Source organism: Myotis daubentonii, chromosome 2 (assembly GCF_963259705.1).
Source record: "Myotis daubentonii chromosome 2, mMyoDau2.1, whole genome shotgun sequence".
In the NCBI taxonomy this organism is placed as follows: Eukaryota; Metazoa; Chordata; class Mammalia; order Chiroptera; family Vespertilionidae; genus Myotis; species Myotis daubentonii.
Genome location: NC_081841.1, coordinates 210,367,299 through 210,392,360, shown reverse-complemented (window position 1 = coordinate 210,392,360; position 25,062 = coordinate 210,367,299). Strand labels below are relative to the sequence as shown.

At 39.6% G+C, this 25,062-nt stretch overlaps 1 protein-coding gene across 1 annotated transcript; it reads left to right on the top strand.

Annotated features, from left to right (window-relative positions):
- The first annotated feature begins 3,314 nt into the window (after positions 1-3,314).
- FGL1 (fibrinogen like 1) lies at positions 3,315-24,695 on the top strand. Its single transcript, XM_059685609.1, has 8 exons — positions 3,315-3,465; positions 8,953-9,032; positions 12,478-12,658; positions 18,972-19,131; positions 19,386-19,483; positions 19,787-19,875; positions 20,047-20,234; positions 24,348-24,695. The coding sequence occupies exons 2-8, from the start codon at positions 8,961-8,963 to the stop codon at positions 24,505-24,507; spliced, it is 948 nt and encodes a 315-aa protein (XP_059541592.1). The 5' UTR covers positions 3,315-3,465; positions 8,953-8,960; the 3' UTR covers positions 24,508-24,695.
- The last annotated feature ends 367 nt before the right edge of the window (positions 24,696-25,062 follow it).

Here is a 25,062-nt window from a genome sequence, read left to right as displayed (position 1 = left end):
GGAATATAACTAACTCTAAATTGTTCCCTAACAAAGTGCAAAAGATGTTTTCTTATTCAATTTTCCCCCCTGCAAAGAACAAAAAGAATTCTGCCAAGGAATGTTTGGGGTTTTTGTTTTTTTTCCATGTGTAGGCAAGGACTTCAGAATGGCATATATTTTATGCTTCTAAATAATAACATCTTTCTTATTAAACAAGAATCTCCCCATAAGATCACATCATTAAAAACAAAAGAATTGAAACCAAATAAATGTTAAATTCTAATAGAAAACAGATTGTTTACATGTAACACATGAAGAAGAAGTTCAGCTATATTGTGTAAAAATCTGTGGAGGAAAAAGAAAATGAGCACATGTTAAGTAAAACCACATTTTAAAATATGCCTGTGCGCATTAGGAAGATGGGCGGGAACTCAAGATGTCTGCTTTCACTGTAGTCCTCAGTATGACTTCTCTGCTTTCAATAAGTTTGTTATAAATCTTTTTTGTTCAGATACCTAAATCCAATCTGTATGTGTACTTTTTCTCCAGCTTTTAGATTCTTAAAATATTATCTCATTTTAGAATATTATCCAACTAATTGGAAAACACATGATGATTCATACTTTTATGACCACATTTAAAAATAGAACCAATCCCCAGAGATTTTATCTATATGACAAAAGATAAGAGCATATAAGTAAGACCACTATTTATTTATTTATCCAGTTCAAAGTCTTGGCATTATCACATATTTCTTGCCCTCACCCTACAGTTCCTTAATGGTAAGTCCTATTGATTCTTCTTCCTGTATGCCAAACTCTCTTCATCAGCCCCGTTGTCACAACCTCAATGCCATCACCTTCATTTACGGCCTCACCACCTTAGCATAATCTATTGGTACTTCCTGGAGGATCAATCTACTTCCAATTTTTTTCCCATGCAAACCATCTCCTAGACTAGTGATGGCGAACCTTTTGAGCTCGGTGTATCAGCATTTTGAAAAACCCTAGCTTAACTCTGGTGCCGTGTCACATATAGAAATTTTTTTATCTTTGCAACCATAGTAAAACAAAGATTTATATATTTTTTTAAATATATATTTTATTGATTTTTACAGAGAGGAAAGGAGAGGGATAGAGAGTTAGAAACATCGATGAGAGAGAAACATCGATCAGCTGCCTCCTGCACATTCCCTACTGGGGATGTGCCCACAACCAAGGTACATGCCCTTGACCGGAATCAAACCTGGGACCCTTGAGTCCGCAGGCCGACGCTCTATCCACTGAGCCAAACTGGTTAGGGCAAGATTTATATTTTTGATATTTATTTTATATATTTAAATGCCATTTAACAAAAAAATCAACCAAAAAATTAGTTCGCGTGTCACCTCATAGGTTTGCCATCACTGTCCTAGGCAGTAAAAAAAAAAAAAAAGTTATCTTACTTCTTTCCACCAGTGATATCTGGTCGCATTCTCATCTCATACCTTTGGTGCAATCATGCAAGGTGGAAAATTTGACCTTTCCTGATGACAGTCTTCCACCATGTTTTGACAGAGCAGCCCAGGACTAAAGGAAGAACATTCTCAGTAAGTTCAGTCTCTGGCATGCCTTCCCAGAACACTGACCTTTATTCTGCCCTTCGATTAGCTTTTTCCAGGTTTTTCTCTGAGGCAATGTCCCTGAGAGACAGACTTGTCTGTTTTTAATAGTGAGGAGCACAGATTCTGAGCCAGACTTTGAATCCTGGCCACCTCTTTCTAGCTGTGTGACCTTGGGCTAGTTACTTAAACTTCTGTTACCCAGTTTCCTCATTTGTGAAACGGAGGTATTAGCAATACCTGCATATAGGGCTGTTGTGACTGAGTTATTTAATAAACATACCATATCTGGCACATAATAAATGTGCCACATACGTTAGTTACTGTTATGTTATTGCTGTCCCTCCTCTGAGGAAGTGAGCACAGCAGTTATTAAATGCTTGAATGGGGAAAAGACAAAAGGGATACAAGGAGGAAAATATAGGTTTGTATTTCAAATTATTTTATTTCATCGTAGAGGTAATTATCAAATCAGGCAAACCCATGCTTTTGAAATGTAATGTCAGCATCTTGGATTCACTATAATTATGAATGTATCATATCTACTTCTCCAGGGTGTGTAAATCTCTTCAACCTAACTGACTATTTTTCTTTCCAGTAAATCATCAGGATTACCTTTTCCTGGATGAACTTCAAATTTCCTGAGTGAATGACAGGAAAATGTTCGATGGGAAGGCCAAACACCGGCAGTACTCGAGTCCAGAAAACGAAGAACAGAAAGAAAACACAACTTCAGTATTTTACTGGAATCTGAGTTAAGAAATAGGGATCACAGAACAAATAGCAAACAACTGCTTGGGTAACATCAGAGTGAAAATAGGAACGATGAACCAGGATTTGCAGTCTGAACTATTATGCAATATGGCTAACGGAGCTAACAAGTCACCTCTTACACATTCAAAAATGTTCTAGAGCAGCGGTTCTCAACTTGTGGGTCGCCAACCTGTGGGTCGCGACCCCTTTGGGGGTTGAACAACCTTTTCACAGGGGTCGCCTAAGACCATCGGAAAGCACATATATAATCACATATTGTTTTTGTGATTAATTACTATGCTTTAATTATGTTCAATTTGTAACAATGAAAATACATCCTGCATATCAGATATTTACATTACAATCCATAACAGAAGCAAAATTACAGTTATGAAGTAGCAACGAAAATAATTTTATGGGTGGAGGTCACCACAACATGAGGAACTGTATTAAAGGGTTGCAGCATTAAGAAGGTTGAGAACCACTGCTCTAGAGTTTAAAACAAAAGGAACTCATTTAGGAGATTATTGATGCTTACAGATAAATTTCACAATTTTGCCCTTCAGGGAATTCTTTTGCTTTCCTAAAGATCAAATAAACTGATTCTTTCATCTTGGCAATTATTAACTTGTCCCATTTCTATAACTAAGAAAAATTTATATTGTAGCTGAAATGACATTTTAATTCATATCTTTATAGGTAAAACGTTATCATTATTAGTACTATAAAGCAAAGCTTCAATTGAACTTTGGTTTTATTTAAGCTTTAAGTGAGCATTACTGAAGTTAATCAAACTACAAAACTTCTCTGATGAGCCCAGCAATAAGAGGTTAAAAATCAGAGATGTATTTTTGTGAAGACATTATTGGATCTTTCATAAAAATTCACACAAATAGGAGAAAAATATCAGAGTACTGGGATATGTCCTTGAATCTCCTCTTTTAGTTTTGCTTCCAGTTAAACTGATTTCCTCACATATTTGTTTCTGGATTAAAGCCAGAATCAACATTGTCCGTATTTCTAATCAAATAACGGAGAAACAATTACAAATCCTGATGCAGTTAAAGGACCCTGCAGAGTGGCCGGACCTAGCCTGCGCTGTGTCTGAATCGGTTCTGACTTTAGGCAAGGTATTTAACATCTCTTCGCTTTGGTCATAATTGTAATAGTGCTCATTTATTTCACAGATGTGATGTTCAGCAGAAATCAATAAACAACCGTCAGCTACTGAGAGAGGTCAGGTCGATGAGAGAAAAGGCTGCGTCTACAGCTTGGAAAAGAGATTTTGAGTTCTAGCTCCTTCCCATTCACAGTACGTTGTGGATGAATTGAATGGGAATTTGATGCGAGTAATTATATTTGAAGTTTCATTATACAGAGTGGGAAATAATGGACCATTTTATAATTTCCTTCAGAAATATTTTCCTTTATTTCTATCTTTGGGGATAAACTCAGTTAGACTTTGAAAGCTTTCATTGAGTATAAATTCTTGAGTTAAGTAAAGATATTGCTATTTTCTATTCTTAAAAAAAGGAAAAAAGTTGGAAGAAAATAGCATATACAATCTCTACGTCCATGTCATGGGTAAATTTTGAACTGTGTTACATTAGTGTGCAGTCCATTTGTGAATGCTAACTTATTAAATATGCTCTCTTTGATAACCTTTCCTTTCTTTTAAAATTTCTCTTATCTTGTATTTTTTTTTCCATAGTAGATCATTTAAAACATACCATTTTTTGAAATTTTACATGCTTTTATAATTGTGTTTGTAAAAGTTAAATATCAGCTGTTGAACTTTTACGTTCCATACTTAAATTTAATCCACTATAGTCAGCTAACTTAAAAAATTTTAGTGGGGAAGAAATTAGACTTTATAGACTTAGACTAGTTTACCAAATAATAGAGTACATCAAAGAATAGGCAATTGAAACTATTTTACAATAATTAAAAGTTTTGAAGTAGCCCAAAGCAAAAATACTGTAAAAGAAATACAACTAGTTGCATAGTGAAGAGCTAAATGATCTGATACAACTTTACCACAAGCCAGATTTGCAGAATAATAATGGTTTACACTGATGAATAATAAAGACCAGATTTTCAAAGCAAGTTTCTTAATACCTAAATATTTCTTCAATATTGTAGAAGGTGGTTAGAATTAGATGTGAGGTTAAAAAGAGAGAGAGAGAGAGAGAGAGAGAGAGAGAGAGAGAGAGAGAAATGAGGGCACTGCAGAATTTTAGCGGATTTAAGATAGCCTCAGGAATTATTCTAAAGGTGGTCAAATTAACATAATGTATATGACATTTTGAAATGCCTTATTGCTTAAGGATCTGAAGACTAGAGGCTGCCTCCTTTTGCTGGGAAAAATCAGATTTGATTATCTTAATGGCAATGAGATAGGGATTTCAGGACACCAAGATGCAGAGACCTGCCAAAGTATTTCTTTGGCCCTTTATTTTATAGCAAACCTAATGAATAGCAATATGAACATATCTTATATAGTTTCCTAGTATCTCCCAGAGCATTTTCAACACTGTTACTTATGCAAGAATCAGACTCAGACATAAATATAAAAACAATTTTTTTTAAATCGGTAGTTTCTTTTCTATAGACATCCTGAGGATTAACTAATGGCAGAACTATAAGATTCCACGTGTTGACTATGTGTTAGCACTTTTAAAATATATTTTAATTGATGTATATTAATGTATTCACATGCCAGCAGCATTCATATAAAAACAGGCTGTTACTAAATTGTTTTCTTTCATTGTATAAGCTGCAAATATTTTATTTTTAACATGCCTTTTGGCAAAAAGGCTACGATGATTTCAAGTATGTTTTTTCCATCTAACCAATATGTATTAATTTGAAGCATATGAAATTTCCTATTTTGTAGGTCAAAAATGTTCAAACATATGTCATTTCTTATCATTTGATTTACTATATTAAGAAAGGAACAAGTAGGCACTAAAGAAAGAGACTCAGGAGACTCAAGGGGGCTCTGGAGTAGGGTTTTGTGAGAAAGAAACAATAAATTCATGAGTTCAATCCAACTAAAAGTCCCTACCTCCTCCTCAACCCTTACTTTCAAAAATGCACTTAGCCCATTGTTTTCCCCTTGACCAAAATAAGGGTAGAGGAGGAAGTGCATCAGAGTAAACAGACGCAGATTTATGGCAAGGAAATCACATTTTCCCCTCCGTAAAAGATTTCCCCTCCTGGGGAATATTTTCTGCAGGGGCAATAACTACGCTTTTATCTGAGTTGCCAAAGTAGGTTAGATGCTGGGGATACAACAATTAGCAAGCTGTGGCCTTTGCCCTCAAAAGTCTCGCTCTAAGCAAAATAGCATGGATAAAGGGAAGCAGTTGGAGAAAGAAGGGAAAAGCTGACTAAATGAGAATTCCATCACCTGGCACAGTGCCTGGAAACAGCAGGCATGCATACCATGTTTACTGAGTGAATAATGGTCTGAGAGCTAGATTGGTCTATAAATACAGTGTGTGGTCACAGTGGAGGAAGTAATTAATTTTTTCTTGAGGGGCGGTCTTAATTAGTTTTTGTATTTAATTACATACGGTGTCATGTCTACATAATTTATATTGTCTTTAATTTCCGTTGTAATGTTTATTTTTTGTTTTTTCCTCAAAACACCGCTTCGCTGAGGCAGCTGTTTTATTCTCTCGCAGCAGTTAGCATAGTGCTGAGCGGATAGCAGGTGATCAGTAAATGCTTGCTGATGCGCCCGTTCCCTAGGACAGCTTCGGCTGCGGTGCAGCTGTCGCCTCTCCCGCCACGTGGGCCTAATGTCCCTTTGGAGAAGCATGTGACTCAAGAGCAAATAAGCCACAGCCATGTTCAGGAGTGAGAGTGATGTTCAGTGGAGAAGGGCAAGTGACAGGGCCTCTACTCCTCGCCGCAGCCTATGTCCCTGTAGACAGCAGGGACATTCAGGGTGTATGGAAAATAATACAATAATCTATAATAATAAAGGCATAATATGCTAATTAGACCGGACGTCCTTCCGGATGACCTTCCGGACAAAGCTGGGGCTGCGAGGGAAGCCCGGGTCCTGGGTACCAGAGGGAAGCTGGTGCCGGCAGCCGGGGGAAGGAAGGCCTACTTTTGCACAAATTTTGTGCACCAGGCCTCTAGTCTTATATAATAAAAGGCTAATATGCAAATCGACCAAACAGCGGAACGACCGATGGCTATGACACGCACTGACCACCAGGGAGCTGACGCTCAACACAGGAGCTGCCCCTGGTGGTCAGTGCACTCCCATAGGGGGAGTGTTGCTCAGCCAGAGTCCGGGCTCATAGCTGGCGAGTGCAGCGGTGGTGGCGGGAGCCTCTCCCACCTCCACGGCAGCACTAAGGATGTCCAACTGACAGCTTAGGCCCAGTCGGACATCCCCTGAGGGCTCCAAGACTGCGAGAGGGCACAGGTCGGGATGAGGGACCCCCTACCCGGAATGCATGAATTTCGTGCATCGGGCCTCTAGTTAGTAAATAATAATACAAGAATAAACTCTGTGTTTCATGTACTCACAAATGTAAGTCTACTTTTTGCCCCATGCTGTATGTATGTAGAAAGGAAGGCCAAGTAGAGTACAGGGTGGGGGCAAGCCTTCAAGGTGGAAAGCTCAATTGCTTGGTCCTCCATACACCAGCTATGTGAGCTTAGGGAAGTGACTTAACCTCTCTGATCTAAAATTAATTTATTTGATGAGGATAATAGTACTTGCCTAGTATAGTTATTTGAAGATTAAGTATGAGGTTTATAAAATGCATAGCACAGTTCTAGGTACACAGTTATAAAAATGTCAGCCAGAAGTAATCATGTGTGAAGTAAGATTATACAGTTTATATCTAGCAGACTCTTTCTTACTCTGTGTAATGCACACATTTCACATATTCTAACAATTCATATTGTATTTTACAATGCTTCCTAAAAAGGTCATGCATTTTATTTGTGACTGAATGTAAGTAATGCCTCTCCTATTCTGTAAGTATTTTGTCTGGCCCCAGGAGGACTAAGAACTACCTACTTTATTAACATAGACTAAAAATATATTGTCTATTCAGTCTTTAAGTGATTGCTTCGCAATCTTTGCCAAACATTGCACTCATAGGGGAGTCTAAAAAATTCCAAGGTCTGGCTGCCACCTTTAGACACGGAGATTATTTAAAAGCTCCTGAGAGACCCTAATGGATAGCCAAGTTTAGGAACCATTTACATAAAAAATTGAGACAGAGACACATTAAAAGGACCTTGTGATCATAGGTTCTATAAGAAAAAAAAAATTGGCTAACAAATAAGTCACTTGATTCCAATTCTTTTTTTTTTTAAACAGAAACCATATGTTTTCAATTTGTTTGAAGATAATACAGATATTTCTGTCCTTCTAGGCTCCTTAGCTTCTAAAATGTATAAAAACTTACTACTGCCCTAGCTGGTTTGGCTCAGTGAATAGTGCGTTGGCCTGTGGACTGAAGGGTCCCAGGTTTGATTCCAGTCAAGGGCACATGCCCGGGTTGTGGGCTTGATCCCCAGTGGGGGGCTGTGCAGGAGGCGGTTGATCAGTGATTCTCATCATTGATGTTTCTGTCTCTCTGTCCCTCTCCCTTCCTCTCGGAAATCAATAAAAAATATATACTAAAAACAAAAACAAACAAACAAAACAACAACAACTAATTACTGCCCTGGCAGGTGTGGCTCAGTTGGTTGGTGTCGTCCCATGCACCAAAGGGTTGCAAGTTCAATTCCTGGTCAGGGCACTTGCAGGATTGATCCCCAGTGGGAGGCATGCAGGAGGCAGCAGATTGATGTTCTGCTATCACATTGATATTTCTCTCTCTCTCAAAATCAATAATAACATATTTTTTTAAAAAATCACCACTGGCAGCATACAGAAGTTATTCTGAGGATGGGCAAAATTTCTCATCAAGACTAATGACTTCAAGATTGATTTTTAAAAATCTTGAGAAATGGTAAAGTGAATCTTCCTCCACAATTTCAAATAGGGCCTAAAGATTTTATATTACCTTGGTAGTTTGCCTAAACATTAAGGCAAACAATATACATTACCTTCTATTTGTTGTAACTTTTTTCTTCTAAAAATAAAAGCTGTCTTCTACAAAGTGAGTTACTATTCATCTAGCACTTATCATATGCCAGGGTGTTCTTAAAATCTTACATCAAAATTGCCACAGTCCTACAAAGTAGGAATTAGGATTTCCATTTTAGAGGTGGGAAGCCTTTTAGTAAATTGCTTGAGGCCACACAACTAGGAAGCAGCTCTGCGAAAAGTGTGGTGTTAACAGAGCCTACGCCTTTTCAGCACCAGCGTACAAGCAGCACATTCGGACCACCCACAGACCCAGAGCCCCTCCTTTATATTTGCAATTGAACAGGTTCAATTCTATTTGAGGTACAGTGAGAGGATGGGTCTCCGTGGGGGAAGCCAGGCAAAGTCCAGGAGAATTTCCCCCGGCGACACTCAGGTGACCTGGAACTGCATCCCGCCTTCTGGATGGCCTTGAGTCTGACCCTAACCCTGCCCTCATGAAAAATTCACAGAAAATAACTTTATGAAATTCTTCTTGTTCTTGCAGTCGTTTCAATGGGGAAAATGGCGAAGATGTTCAGTTTCATCCTTGTTACCACTGCTCTGGTAACTGGCAAGGCAAGCTGGGTAAGCTCATAAAAAGACTATTGTGTCTGTAATGCCTGCTTTGACCTGCATGTTATTTTATTTTGCAGAAAATTGATAGTAAGTTGTCACCCTGAAGAACTTAACTAAAGGGTGGAAATGAAGGTTTGTGGCAGCACCTGCCACATAATATGATAGGTACTTACCACATGCTTTAAAATTTTTTGAAGTAAAAAATCAGTAATGAGCTCTAACCAGTTTGGCTCAGTGGATAGAGCGTTGGCCTGCAGACTGAAGGGTCCCAGGTTTGGTTCCGGTCAAGGGCATGTACCTTGGTTGCGGGCACATCCCCAGTGGGGGGGTGTGCAGGAGGCAGCTGATCGATGTTTCTCTCCCATCGATGTTTCTAACTATCCCTCTCCCTTCCTCTCTGTAAAAAAAAAATCATAAAATATATATTTTTTTAAAAATCAGTATTGACAACAAATAAGTAAACTCTTTTTTAATTTACTGGGGTTATTTAGGTGATTACCTAACATTAGGAATTTAAAACTGTCCATTAAAATGGACCCTGAGCTTTCGACTGTTGAACACTATTAGTATAAGCTAGACTGATTATTTGAAAGTAATTACAATGAACTCATGCCTTCTGCCATTCACGAGTAAAAAGGTAAAAATACTCATTTACTCACAGTTCTGGGAGAAAGGGAACTCCTAGGTTTTAAATAAGCTTACTAACACTGTATGTCCAGTCTCATAAACATTGAACAGATTGAACATACTTGCCCTGTAATCCCTTCGGTTATTTTTTATTTATTTTTTTAATATATTTTTATTGATTTTTTACAGAGAAGAAGGGAGAGAGATAGTTAGAAACATCGATGAGAGAGAAACATCGATCAGCTGCCTCCTGCACATCTCCTACCGGAGATGTGCCCGCAACCCAGGTACATGCCCTTGACCGGAATCGAACCTGGGAACTTTCAGTCTGCAGGCCGACGCTCTATCCACTGAGCCAAACCAGTTTTGGCCCCTTCGGTTATTTTTAAGTTGCATAGTTCACTGCATTTAATAAGATCACAACCAATTTTCCACTATTAGAAAGCAACATGGAATTCCAGACACCTTCAAATGTCATTTTTTTTAGACAGGTGTGACTCAGGGGGCTAAGAGGATAAACCAAAGAGAGTAAACCAAGAACAAATAAGAAATAATCCTAGAGAAATAGCTGGGAAAGAGTCAGTACTTGGGCCAGGAAATTGGAGGGGGGGAAGGGGGAGGTCTCTACTTCCCCTTCTCCATTGTCTTGTGATGTGATCTTCAGTGGTGAGGCTACACTTCTGTATTTACATCATAATCCTCCATAGGAAAGCACTGTACCTCTTTCCTTTGTCCCGAAGAGGCTATCAAATTTCTCACTGCCTAGCAGAGGGCCTGGAACACAGTAGGGCCTTTTGTATTTATGGAATGAATACAAGGTAGCCCTTAAAGACAGGGACAGGAAGTGATGCACATGTAAATTGGGAAATGTTTTGCCCAGATTTCAGGATCCCCAAAAGACCACCAGGGAGCCAGCCGTGTCCGATGCAAAAGCAAAGAGTCTTTTATTCAAACCCGGGTCTGGCTCCCCTACCCTGCTTACTGACACAGCAGCAGGTGGCAGAGAGAGACCTAGCCCGGTGTGAAGAGGAGTTTTATAGGGGGGTGGAGTAAGGGGAGGAGAGGTGACTGTGGGCCCTGCCAATTGGCCAGGCGCAAGTCGGTGTCTCGTTACGCAGGATGTGGTCATATCGATGGCGTGCACTTCCCTTGATTGTCATTGGTTAGTTTAGAGAAATCCTGGGTGTGGCTAGCAGAGGCTTGGGCTTCCGGGAAGAAGTCTTGCCGAGCACATGGCTCTGCCCAAAAATGGAGGACCCAGGGTAAGATGGAGGGCGTAGTCCTCGCCCTTTCAGGAAATATATCTGACTATAAACAAATGCCCAATTTAGAAATTAATGTACATAAAAGTAGTGTGAAGCACTTACACATTAAAATTGATAATTTCTCAGAAGTGAACATTGGCATGTACCACAGGAGATCATGACATTGGCTGCAATAGAGAAGTCAAGGTAAAAATGGCAAAACTCTGTCTTTTGTCCTTTTTTTCCCCACTCCCCCTAGTACCGCTCCCAGCATTGAGCACTCATGAGCTTTATTGCAGCTTCCTGGCCCCAGTCCCTTCCCAGGAGACAGCTCTGCAAGCCTCCTTCCCCATTCACCCACTGCATTGGCTTGCTCTTCGGAGGGTTTGCTCAGTCAGATGCCACGTTAGAAAGAAGCTAATAAACTCTCACAGGCAATATTAGTGGGTTATTTGCCTTTTCAGAGGAGATAAATGACTGAACTGGAAGGCGCAGGCTCCTCCCATCCCTTTTTAAAGTGATTGAGGAAAAAACGATAAGTAAGCAAGAAGTTAAAGTGAACCCAGGTCAATGGGTGAGATATTCAAGAATATCAGAGTCTAAATCAGGGGTGGGCAAACTTTTTGACTTGAGGGCCACAATGGGTTCTTAAACTGGACCGGAGGGCCGGAACAAAAGCATGGATGGAGTGTTTGTGTGAACTAATATAAATTCAAAGTAAACATCATTACATAAAAGGGTACGGTCTTTTTTTCAATAGTTTTATTCATTTCAAATGGGCCGGATCCGGCCCGCGGGCCGTAGTTTGCCCATGGCTGGTCTAAATTAAGCATTTTTAACAAAGGTGACCATATGTCTAAGATCATAAGCATTCAATTATAGTTTTAAAACATATTAATATCAAAAGATCATTCAAAAGCCTCATTTATTTCACTTGTAAGAAGGCACTTAGTGTCATGTAGAGATTGAGAATAGGAACCTTGAGCTGGATTTAAATCTTGACTTCTCTTGCCCACTGGGAATTCCTGAGCAAGTTTCCTCATCAGGATTGAACCCATTCCCACCGCATGGAACGTTATGAGGGTCAAATGAGACAGTGACTCTAAAATTCTTAGCGTAATCATCAGATTATTTTATAACGTTTTTTTTAAAAAATGCTTTCTGTTTTTACATTTTATTGATTTTTTACAGAGAAGAAGGGAGAAGGATAGAGAGCCAGAAACATTGATGAGAGAGAAACATCGATCAGCTGCCTCCTGCACGCCCCCCACTGGGGATGTGCCCACAACCCAGGTACATGCCCTTGACCAAAATCGAACCTGGGACCCTTCAGTCCGCAGGCCGACGCTCTATCCACTGAGCCAAACCGGTTCTGGCTTTATAACATTGTTTAGTTCAAGCACGTTAGTATAAGCCATGACTTCTTATCCTTCAAATAACTAATAGTATTAGAAGTTTTAATGACTTCCTGGTTGGGATAATATTCTGAAATGGGAATTGGGAACACAACTGAATCATTAATTTATCCAACTTACCAGGAGCATTTATTTTTCCATGAGAACAACATGCACGTTACTTTGCAGGCTCTTGAGAACTGTCTCCAGGAGCAGGCGCGTCTCAGAGCCCAGGTGCACCTGCTTGAGACCCGGGTCAAACAACAACAGGTCAAGATTGCGCAGCTTTTGCACGAGAACGAAATCCAGTTCCTGGATAAAGGAGAAGAGAGCAGTGTCATTGACCTTGGAGGCAAGAGGCAATATGCAGGTCAGGATCTATTTTTCTTCAGTGTTTCCGTAACTTATATAAACCCATGTGCAATGATGATGCTAATCACTTGATCACTTCAGGTTTTGCTAAAGAGCTTTTTTATTCCAGTAACCAGCAACATAAAGCATTATATCAAATTTAAATGTCTTCCACCATATTTTATCCTTTTTTCTCTGTTACCTCTGCAGGGGACATTTAATATCAATGCTCAATATCTGAGGATTTCTATAGTTTAATAAGAGATCAAGACAACAGATGGTTAAAATATCAGTTTGCAAAACCTTACAATTGAGCTTTGTGGGGTTTTTAAAAATATATTTTTATTGATTTTACAGAGAGGAAGGGAGACAGTTACAAACATCAATCAGCTGCCTCCTGCATGCCCCCTACTGGGGATCCAGCCCGCAAGGTACATGCCCTTGACTGGAATCGAACCCGGGACTCCAGTCTGTGGGCCGACGCTCCATCCACTGAGCAAAACCGGTTAGGGCGAGCTTTGTTTTTATTTGTGTATCTTTTCTTGGTACATTTACAGTTTTTCCTTCTGAAACTCTGATGTGCCCTAGGGAAAAAAGTAAGGTAATAGAATAAAAGTTTAAAAAAGGAAAAGGAATGAAAATTATTTAGGAAAATAAAAGAGTTGTTTTATGTGTATATTTTATAGTTTGGTGACTTTCCTTTTCATGAGGCCAGTATTTCCCCCTAGAAGCAGCACTGAACATATCATTGTTACCTTCAGAGAACTACTCACCTGATTTCCTCCAGCATCTTTTAAAGTAAACAAGCAATGGTTGTAAGATCTCACTGGGCTATTTGGGTCAATCATTGTGGAGGACAGAAATGACTCGCAGAGAAGAGGATCACCAGAACGGTCAGAAGGCCATTTGATTGATGACCCTGCCTCATGGACTGAATTCTGTCCCCTACCTCCCAATCTTCACATTGAAGCCCTAACCCCCTGCACGATGAATGTGACTATATTTGGAGTCAGGGCCTTTAAAGAGGTGATGAAGTTAAAATGAGGCCAGTAAGATGGGTCCTAATTCAATCTGACTGGTGTCCTTATAAGAAGAGGAAATTTGGACACACAGGGAAATACCGAGGCTATGGGTGCACAGGAGAAAGACCACAGAAAAATAGAACAAGAAAGCAGACATCTGTTAGCCAAGGGGAGAGGGTTCAGAAGAAACCAAACATACTGACACCTTAATCTTGAACTTCCATGCTCCACTACTGTGGGCAAATGAACTTCAGTTGTTTAAGCTTCCCAGTCTATGGTATTTTATTACGGCAAGTTAATACGCCTTGCATTGCCTTGGATGTCAGCTTCTGGCCCGGAAAGGTAACACTCTTTATAAAGAAAGGTAACCAAACGTGCCTTTAGTCAGAGCTCCCAAGGACTGTGAAGCCCGACAGGCGGCCCATAAAATTAGCATGCTTTGGGGAAGCTGACTCTGATGAAGAAAGCCTAGAAGGATCTTTGTTGTCAGAGAATCTTCCTAGAGGACCAGCCTGGATCTGCCCTCCCTGGATGTCCCTGCTCTTAGTCACCCAAGCACATATTAACCTTCTATTTTGAAACTAGGGTTGTCCTGCCCATTGTTTGAAGAATGGATTGCAGCCCTGCTAGCAGGATGTCCTCAGGCGAGTTATTTAACTCCTCCATGCCTCAATTTTCTCAGCTGTAAAATGAGGGTAATAACAGCTGCTAGTTGATAGGATTATTGTGAGGATTAAATGAATGAAAGCATTGAGAACTGTGCCTGCCACACAGTAAGTACTCACGGTATAGCTATCATTTCAAAAAATATTTCAAAGGTAAATTTGTGTTACACAAGAAACTGTATAAAACTGGAAGGGGTCCTAACAAAAATGAGCAGATTTATGTATGATATCTATTTCTCTCCTGTTCTAATTTCCTAGGGGAGGATGAATGTAAAGTCCTTGCCATTAAAATTCTTTTTTTTTTTAATATATTTTTATTGATTTCAGAGAGGAAGGGAGAGGGAGAGAGAGATAGAAACATCAATGATGAGAGAGAATCATGGATCAGCTGCCTCCTGCACGCCCCTCATTGGGGATCGAGCCTGCAACGCAGGCAATGTGCCCTTGACTGGCAGTTGGGCCCAGGACCCTTCAGTCCACAGGCTAACGCTCTATCCACTGAGCCAAACTGGCTAAGGCTGCCATTTAAATTTGATGCAACTTCCCACCTGCCCTTGAATTTGCTGCTGTCACCCTCAGCCCGTTGCTCTGTCTTTAGCCCCTCGATCAGAAAAGGGGTCAGGGCTGGGGGAGGAGGTTAGAGGAAGCAGTGATGAAAACCCCAAGTGCGTGATCAAAACTAGAGAAAAGAGGAAAATGAGAATGGTGCAAGAAAGAGAGAGAGAAGAGCCCAGCCAGTGTGGCTCGGTGGTTGAGCATTGACCTATGAACCAGGAGGTCATGGTTTGATTCCAGGTCAGGGCACATGCCCGGGTTTCGGGCTCGATCCCCAGTAGGGGGCGTGCAGGAGGCAGCTGATCAATGATTCTCTCTCATCATTGATGTTTCTATCTCTCTCCCCCTCTCCCTTTCTCTCTGAAGTCAATAAAAAAATATATTTTAACAAAGAATACCTGTTTATTTGTTGTAAAGATTAAATGAGTTAATGTACATGTACGTGATTACAAAAGCATTTAGCATTTAGCTCCATGAATGTCAGCTATCTTGCTATTAAAGGAATCCCCTCTTATCCTCGGGAAATACGTTCCAAGACACCCTGTGGATGCCTGAATCAACAGATAGTGCCAAACCCTATACATACTATATTGTTTCTATTCATACATACCTCTTAAGGAGGCAGTTTACAGCTTCTATTTGGTACATCCACATGGCCAACAACACTATTTAGACTTTGGGGTAGTTATCACTGAAATAAGGGTGACAAACACAAGCACTGCGATACCGAGACAGTCAATGTGATCACAGAGATGGCTACTAAGCGACTAACAGGTGGGGAGTGTCTACAGTGTGGAGACCTGGACAAAGGGATGAGTCACCTCCTGGGTGGGATGTAGTGGGACTCGAGAGATTTCATCACACGGCTCAGAATGGCACACACAGGTAACTGAAATGGCTTAAAGCAAAACCGTGGATAAGAGGGGAGCTACTGTATATGCTCTCTCCCTGGTTTTCAGAAGAGAGAGCCCACTCACCCGACCCTACAAGAGTACTACCGCACTCTCCCAGGAGCCATAGGAGGTCCTCCTATTATGCTTCCTTCTTTTTTTAAAAAATATATTAAAAAAATAAAAATAAAAAATATATTTTTATTGATTTCAGAGGGGAAGAGAGATAGAAACATCAATGATAAGAGAGAATCATTGATTGGTTGTCTCCTGCACACTCCCTACTGGGATGGAGCCTGCAACCCAGGCACGTGCCCTTGACTGGAATTGAACCCGGGACCCTTCAGTCTGCAGGCCGATGCTCTATCCACTGAGCCAGACCAGCTAGGGCTCTCATGGTTCCTTCTTATGTCGCCTGGCTGAGAATGGCAGTGGGAGAGCCAGTTCTGGCATTTCCCAACATGCCTGCTGAAGGGCCTCTTGCTGGCCTTTTTTTGTTGCTGTTAATCCTCACCAGAGGATATTTTTTCCGTTGATTCCTAGAGTGGAGGGGAAGGAGGGGAAAGAAATGGAAGGGAGGAAGGAAGGAGAGAGAGAAAAAGAGAGAAACATCTAGTGAGAACATCAATTAGTTGCCTCCCACATGTTCCCCCACCAGGGCCGGGAAACGGGAAACTGAGGTACAAGCCCTTGACTGGGAACCGAGAATCAAACCCGAGACCCTTCTGTCAACAAGGCCAGTGCTCCAACCAGTGAGGCAAACCGGCCCTGGCTTGCTGGCCTTTCTTAATGCCTGTAGTTCTCGGCTTTCAGCTCAGCCTGCATTCTGGGACAAAAGGAAGAGCCCATTTGGCAGGTTGTCATGTCCCTTTATGAAAAGCTTAAACATTCAGACTTCCAACATGGTTTGTTTTCTGCATGGTCAAGGGAAGTATTCACCTCGCCCAGTTTAAGGCAGTGTTTGTCAAATGGGGCAGGAAGCCTTGGCCTCACTCTGGTATTATGCAAGTTTCCAAAAATCCCATGAACACAGAGTTCTTTAACCCTGACCTTCTCCTGCCTATTCTCCAGTGGGGTTGAGCAGCTCAAAACATTTTGAAAATTATAGTTTTAGTTCATATTGAAAACCCTACCCTGTTAGTGTGCAAGTCACATTTCCCCAAGGCAGGCTCCTATCTTATTTGTTATAATCAATTTTGCTACAGGCGCGTACGCCATTTATGTTGGGTGGTGTTCTGTGCTGTTTTTTTCCCTGCTTGAAAGCTTTCCTCTGGATCTTAAGTTGTAGTTGACATTTTCCTCTGGGAAAAAGAAATTTTTTGAAAAACACACAAACAAACTCACACTTGGCATAAAATAAAAACAAATAGGAAATGTTGGCTGAAAACTCCATATTCACAAAGTTTTCCAGATGCAAACGTTATAGCTAATTATTTCCATATTTGCCTGGAAAATAGTCTGAACCTTATGAGGCTTTACTATTCAGCATTTTGGTAGGAGGTTAAATGTAAGCAAAAAGCTTTCTTAACACGGAAAGTTAAAGAACTTCCTTCTTTAATGAAAAGTCGCCTACAATATATTTGACCACAAGATGTAAGCTTTTGAACAAACATTGAACTAATTTTAGGTATTCATTTCCCTATTGTTTTACTCTTGTTTGATTGACAAAACAGGATATTTCTTTATAATTCAGGAGTATGAAGAACACTTGTGTTTCTGAATCTCAAAAATAAATATGTGAACAAAGCTTAAATCATTACAAAGATGATCATCTCACCAAAGCAATAGTGTGCGATTGGTTTCGACGTGGGGAGGGCTTTAGAAAGTGACCAAGTGTCTTTGTTTCTCTCCTGATTCCTATTGCCTATTCAATCTTTTTAAAGTGGAGTATATTTTGTTAGCAGCAAAGCAGAGTTGTAGATAGTTTGGTGTCAGAACAATGAAAATGAAGAAAAAACTTAAAAGTGTGCTGAAAGGATAGAATTATCCAATCAGGAAGATAAAATGTGTTTTTTTTTAAATATAGGAAATTAACAAAATAGTAAGAGTAAAATTTGAAAGTTAGTGATGTCATATTATAGTCTTTATTCAAAAGTCTGTGAATGAGTATTCTTGAAACTATCTCTGTATAGTAACCAATGCTTCACCTTAAAACATTGCTTCCTGGGCATCTACACCATAGCTTAGTTCGTATTCGCTATATTCTTTAAGTCTGCACAGATCAGCCTAAATGAGACCCAATGATATTCACTTGTCTCATCCTCAAGTGGTTTAAGAAACTGGAATCACTTTTTAGTGACAAACTGGTAGCTATATTTGCTTCAATGGTCAAAGAAATACCCTGGCTAAAAAAGAATCCTGAGATAAGAATAGTAGAAACTTTCAGTTTTCAGGAAAAATATCTAAGAATACATGGACTATTAGAAATGTCATTGGTTTAGTCAAACATCTAATGAGACTGGAAGGTGGTAAGAATCTAACAAGATTATGATTTTAGCCCCACAAGTGTGGCTCGGCGGTTGAGCATCGACCCAGGAATCAAGAGGTCGGCAGTTGGTTCCTGGTCAGGGCACATGCCCGGGTTTCAGGCTTGATCCCCAATGCGGGGCGTGCAGGAGGCAACCCATCCACGATGTTCCTCTCTCATCAATGTTTCTCTCTTTCTGTCCGTTTCCCTCCTCTCTCTCTGAAAATCAATTAAAACATATATTTTTTAAAAGATTATATTTTGAGTTCATTTCCAGATTTTTCTGAATGATTTGCAAATGCTCTAAGTCGAGATAACCCATATGACTTGTTTGGTGTTATAGTTCTACTTTTCATTTTAGCTTCCGAGGAGAGATAAGTTCCACTATTTTGTCTGATAAATCTGTAAGTTCCACTTAAATAAACTGTAATCAACTGAGCACATATCATTTAAAAAATTGTGTTCCATAAAAATTAGAAATGAAAAAGCAGATCCCTATTTCACTGCTCTTTTTTTTTTAATGATCATATCAGGGAGTCAGAGGATAATTAAATACTAGAAAAAGAAATGCTTTCCTAATGTACAAGATGCAATTTTAAAACGCTGATTATCTACGCCATGTGTTCATCTGTCTCCATTTGTACTGAGTAATCTCATTCAGAGGCGCCCTTTATTAAAAAAAAAAGAGAGAGAGACACATAACAAATGTTACATTACCTTGTTTTGTAAACAGATTGTTCAGAAATTTTCAATGATGGTTCTAAGCTCAGTGGATTTTACAAAATCAAACCTCTTCAGAGCCCAGCAGAATTCTCTGTTTACTGTGACATGTCTGATGGAGGAGGATGGACTGTGATTCAGAGACGATCCGATGGCAGTGAGAACTTTAACAGGTGTGCTAATTAGGACATAAGGATTTGTCCTTATGTCACCACATGTGAGATTTATAAGTAAACCTTTTTCTCCTGTCCTAAACTCTACTAATTAGACAGACTCTCACTCTCTCTAAGTAAAAATACTGAAAGTGCACTAACAAATCAAGGAAATACTGGATGTGAGAGCAGCAGCAAGGGGGTGTGGGCACCTTGGGTACTGCAAAGGTCTATTTGGATTTTGCTAAAATCAGCTTTCACTTTAAATTTTGTAGAGACTGGAATGACTACGAAAATGGCTTTGGAAATTTTGTCCAAAAAAATGGTGAATATTGGCTGGGTAATAAAAATCTTCACTTATTAACCACACAAGGTAAGATTTGCCTAGTATCATATTCATTGGAAATACAATAAAAATAACACTAAGATGTTTTTCACTAAATCATAGACAATAGCACTAATTTGCAGATGGCAATGGTCTTTGGGGCAATAATTCCCTTTCTAAAATGTGGCTGTTTAAAGCTAAGATATAGAGAAAAAGAAACTAGGCCAACGCTCTATGCACTGAGCAAAACTGGCTAGGGCCATGAAATTTTTTAAACCTCAGTAAGTCAATGTCATCTAATACATTAAAAAGGAAACCACTACGATTTTTTGTTGTTGTTTTTTTTTCTAGGAGACTACACTTTAAAAATCGACCTTGCAGATTTTGAAAGAAATAGCCGTTATGCCCAATACAAAAATTTCAAAGTTGGAGATGAAAAGGTACTAAAATGTTCAAATAATTAATACCACCAATTAATGCATAACACATACAAGATGAACCCCTGAAGTCAATGGAAACAAACACATACCAATAGAATTCCTTTGTTTATTACATAAATCTACTTTTTAAATAGTGACAACTGACAGTAGAAATTGCCTCCGTTCCTTCAGAATGCCTATGAGTTGAATATTGGGGAATATTCTGGAACAGCAGGAGACGCGCTTGCAGTGAGGTTTCATCCTGAGGTGCAATGGTGGGGCAGTCACCAAAGAATGAAATTCAGCACATGGGACAGAGATCATGACAACTACGAAGGCAACTGTGCGGAGGAAGATCAGTCCGGCTGGTGGTTTAACAGGTTTGACGCCTTATGAACATAGGTGTAATGGCGTTGATGATATCTCACTGTGAGGCATTAATTATATCTGCATGAGGTCATGTTGGTCTTCTTTGTAATACTGGTATTATTAAGTAATCATCTTTATTAGAATTCTTCACCGATGAAGTATTTTTGAGGATTCGTTCATTGTGTATGTTAATAAAGCATGAAAGATATGTCTTAGAAATAAATCAAATTGCTGCTTTTACAAAGATTGTATGTGACTGACTGGTGTGGCTCTGTGGTTGAGCATCAACCTATGAACCAAGAGGTCATGGTCAAGGGCACATGCCCAGGTTGCTGGCTTGATCCCCAGTATGAGGCGAGCAGGAGGCAGCTGATCAATGCTTCTCTCTCATCATTGATGTTTCTATCTCCCTCTCCCTCTCCATTCCTCTCTGAAATAAATTTTAAAAAAATTGTTAGCAACCTGATTTATGGGTTTGTTATCATAAACAGTAGGCCACAAATTGAAGAAAGTAGGCATGAAGAAAAAGAAAGTATTTATATATTGGAAAAAATTTTTCAGGCCTTTCAGTAACCAAGTAGCTCTTTACCTTCCCTTCTCATAGGAGATAGCCATGTTATTGTTGTAAATTTTTCTGTGTAATAATACTTTTCAGTTACTGTGACTTTCATTAAATCAATGAACCCAAGTTCCTCCCAATGCAGAAATTTCCTCTACCATATTCCTGAAACCTAATTCCACTCTCTGATGGAATACTGCAATGTTACTTAATCAGCAAGCTCACTCCATTATTGATTGTATTAAGTTTTTGCTTTTATTAACCTGAAATCTGCCTTCTTATACTTTGCCAGTTTTTTCCTCAGTAGCTACAAAGTAATTGTAATTCCTTTTCAACCTAAGTCTTCAGGCTCTGGCTGAGATGGTATTCACTGTATTCTGCCATATTTTCTCTTCTCTAGGCCCGATATCCCCAATTCTTTTAACTCTTCTCCACCCAAAGTGGTTTCAAGACAGCTCCCTGTGTTGTAATCACATGTTCAAGGCAGGCATGGGAACCTCATACAACCATCCTTAAAATAAGCTGATGGGCCTGATCTGCAAAGCAGATGTGCTCAACCTGTTAGGCAATACACCAGCTTTGAACATCTTTTCTCTTTAAAAGACAGGGGCCACCTCACAATATCTGGACATTTAAACTTTCCATTATAGTATTGTGCGTAATTATTTCTGAAATGTCAGATTGTCCATGTAATCAAGGACAAGTTTCATAATCCACACTTTCCACATTTTTTATGTAAGCACTTTTAATAAAGCATTTAAGAATCATCTACCGTATAAAGTGGAGGTATACCAGATATATGTTCATTTTCCCTAAAACCAGGAGAGTCCTCATTATGAACATCTGCTACTGAGAGGTTTTAGAATTGTATAGTCTAGGGCAGGGGTCCTCAAACTTTTTAAACAGGGGGCCAGTTCACTGTCCCTCAGACCGTTGGAGGGCCAGACTATAATTTTAAAAAAAAACTATGAACCAATTCCTATGCACACTGCACATATCTTATTTTGAAGTAGAAAAACAAAACGGGAACAAAAACAATATTTGTATTTGCATGTGGCCCGCGGGCCATAGTTTGAGGACCCCTGGTCTAGGGCAGTGGTCGGCAAACTGCGGCTCACGAGCCACATGCGGCTCTTTGACCCCTTGAGTGTGGCTCTTCCTAAGCCATAGAAGTATCCTAATTAAGTTAAGAACAATGTGCCTACCTGTATAGTTTAAGTTTAAAAAAATTTGGCTCTCAAAAGAAATTTCAATTGTACTGTTGATATTTGGTTCTGTTGACTAATGAGTTTGCCTACCACTGGTCTAGGGGATACAGCTAGTTGTAGGTAGGGTCAAGTTAAATCTAAGCAGTTATAAAGCAGTATTTTCCCTGGATTTTGCTTTTCTAAGAGTTCGAATGTATTTACTTTTTGATCATCTGTAAGGGAACTGAAGCACATACACCAGTGAGAAGGGTCAGAGAGACAAAGTTATCTTTCCTACTTAGAGAATCAAAGTCAATGACAGTCTTTTCCCTAGCAATTTTCTTGTTCTTTTAGAAACCATCTTTGGTCACCTTCTCTTTCTCCTCCTTTTTCTTCCCCTGTCCTTGTAAGTTGTGTAAAACTTACCTATAATTTACAAATTGCAATCATCCCTTCATGTTTAGTTTTGAACAGAATTCCATATACAGACATCACAATTACATTGGTTAATATTAGCATAAGATCAAAACCATGTATCTGCTCAGTTGTTCGGCTTGTATTGTGTCTGAATGATGCTGGCAGACATGTGAACCTGGGCAAATGCACTATCTATCTGACTTTAAAGATAGGGTTCAGGGAGGACAAAGGCAATTCAGTGGCTGGCCACCCAAGGAACCTGCATTATCCTTGGAGTCAGAGGAGATGATAAGGCTGTGCAGGTGGGAAATCAGAAAAGCTGGAGAAAAAGCCAATTATTCCAGAAGTTTAGTGTTACTTCTACTGTGCCTGCTACTACTGTAGTCTAACTTTATCAACCTCTTCCTCCTTATTATTTTTTTCTGTTACATAGTTTTTCTTTTCTTTATTTATATTTAAAAATATATATTTTTATTGATTGATTTCAGAGAGAGGAAGGGAGAGAGAGAGAGAGAGGAGAGAGAGAGAGAGAGAGAGAGAGAGAGAAACAACAATGAGAGAATCATTGTTTGGCTGCCTCCTTCACGCCCCCTACTGGGGATTGAGCCAGAAACCAGGTCATGTGCCCTGACCAGAATGAAACCAGTGACCTCTTAGTTCCTTTGTGGACACTCAACCACTGAGGCACACTGGCCAGACTCCATGCAGTTTTAAAAACACAGTACACTATTGACACTTCAAATTTAGTGTACTTTTTTGATTAGTTCCATCTATTTAGATTAGGATGACTTTCAGGGTGGTCAGCAGTAGTGAATTACCAAAAGGGTAAATGATTCAAGCCAACCACTTGTCATTTATGGGCAAATTATATGGTGTTTTTTTTAATTCAGTAAAACCATATAATTTGGGTGCTTTCCATAGATGTTCAGAACTATTCTTTGTGAATGTTCTCTTTACATCCTATTGCCTGACATCTTTTCATTGGTTATATCAATAAAGAAACACAGGGCAGTTCCTTTCATAACACTGCACATACTCTTAGTCCATGCCAGGGACAAAATCTATATATATAAAAGCCAAGTGACCGGAACAACGGAATGACCGGTCGCTATGAGGCACACTGCAGTGGCCAGCTGACCCAATCTGGCCCTGATCGGCCCCCTCCCAACCTCCCCGGCCCCTCCCCCTGGCCGGCCCGGCCCTGATTGGCCCCCATCAGGATGGGCCGGCTGGACCCCACCCATGTACCAATTCGTGCACCGGGCCTCTAGTTTATAAATATTAAAGGAAGAAGGGGAACTTTTTAAAACGCATGATAACCTAACCACTTTACTCAGATTGGAGCAATATATTAGACTAAAAAATTAACTCAGCAACTTGGACAAATGATTATTGGTTGCCGGCTAGGAAAACTTTAAATTGTGAGTTTAGTCTTTGTTTTCTTATCCTTGAGCTTAAAATATTGATATGCTAGCGATTTTTAAAAGGGGAAGGAAAGAGTTGGAATTATGAAAGTGGTGTTTTGGCAGCAGATGGATAAATGTGTCAGTGCAAATTATGGGGGGGGCGGGGAGCAGTGGTAGAGCACTCCGCCACACCTCGCTGCGCTAACCCACGGCCACTCTTGCCAAGGCCGAGGATCACAAAGCTAGGCCTTTGTTTGCTTGTTTTTCTTTTTTTGTTTAAAGGCTGTTACGAACAGAAATGCTTCTTTATCAATATGCTCACTCCAAGTGTTCTGGCTCGTATCCTCAGACTTGTTATGGTGCTAAAATCCACCAGTTTTTTAAAAAACCTTCTGTTGTAGGAATATCTTGGCTTCTGAAAACTGACAAATATTTCCTTGTCTGAAATGGAAGAATTCATAAAGTTGTTTTTGATCATTTGCTAGCAAAATACTACAAGGGTGGCGGAATATTTTTCTGGTCTGATTGTTCTGTGTTTATGTTTTCTCCCACTAGGTGTCACTCTGCAAACCTGAATGGCTTATACTACCTGGGCCCCTATAGCAATACAACGGACAATGGGGTTGTCTGGCACACCTGGCATGGATGGTGGTATTCTTTGAAATCCGTGGTTATGAAAATTAGGCCAAATGACTTTATTTCAAATAGTGTTTAATGGTTCCCCCTGGGGTTTTACTTCTGCAAGCATGTTGGTTTAAAGCGATTTGAAAAATAACAATGCTGAACTTATACATGTTTGATGATGGTCATTGTTGTGTACTACTTTTCATTCTTACTTGTCTTTGTTACTTAATGTACAGAAATTTTATGTAATATTCACCAAATAAATGTAGATTATGTTAATATTGATTGCATTCCTGTGTAAAGAGGGATATGATGAGTTGAATACAAAATTGAAAGAGTTGAATAAAAAATAAAAAGCGTAAGAAAAATAAAAAGCATAGAATAGATGCCAACTTGAGAGATAACCCAAGCTTAAATACATACCAAATTAAGCATGAATGCAGGTGAATATACACATTAAAAAATCCAGCAAATAATGGATTACCAAATCAACTGCATGGACAATAAATATTATGAGTAGGGATTTGAACTCAGGTCTCTGACTACAAAGCTGGAAATCTTATAAACACAACCCAGGATCTTAATAACTAGAAAACATATCTTATACTTTTAGGATGTTTATGTAGGTTATACTCTTCTTTCAGAA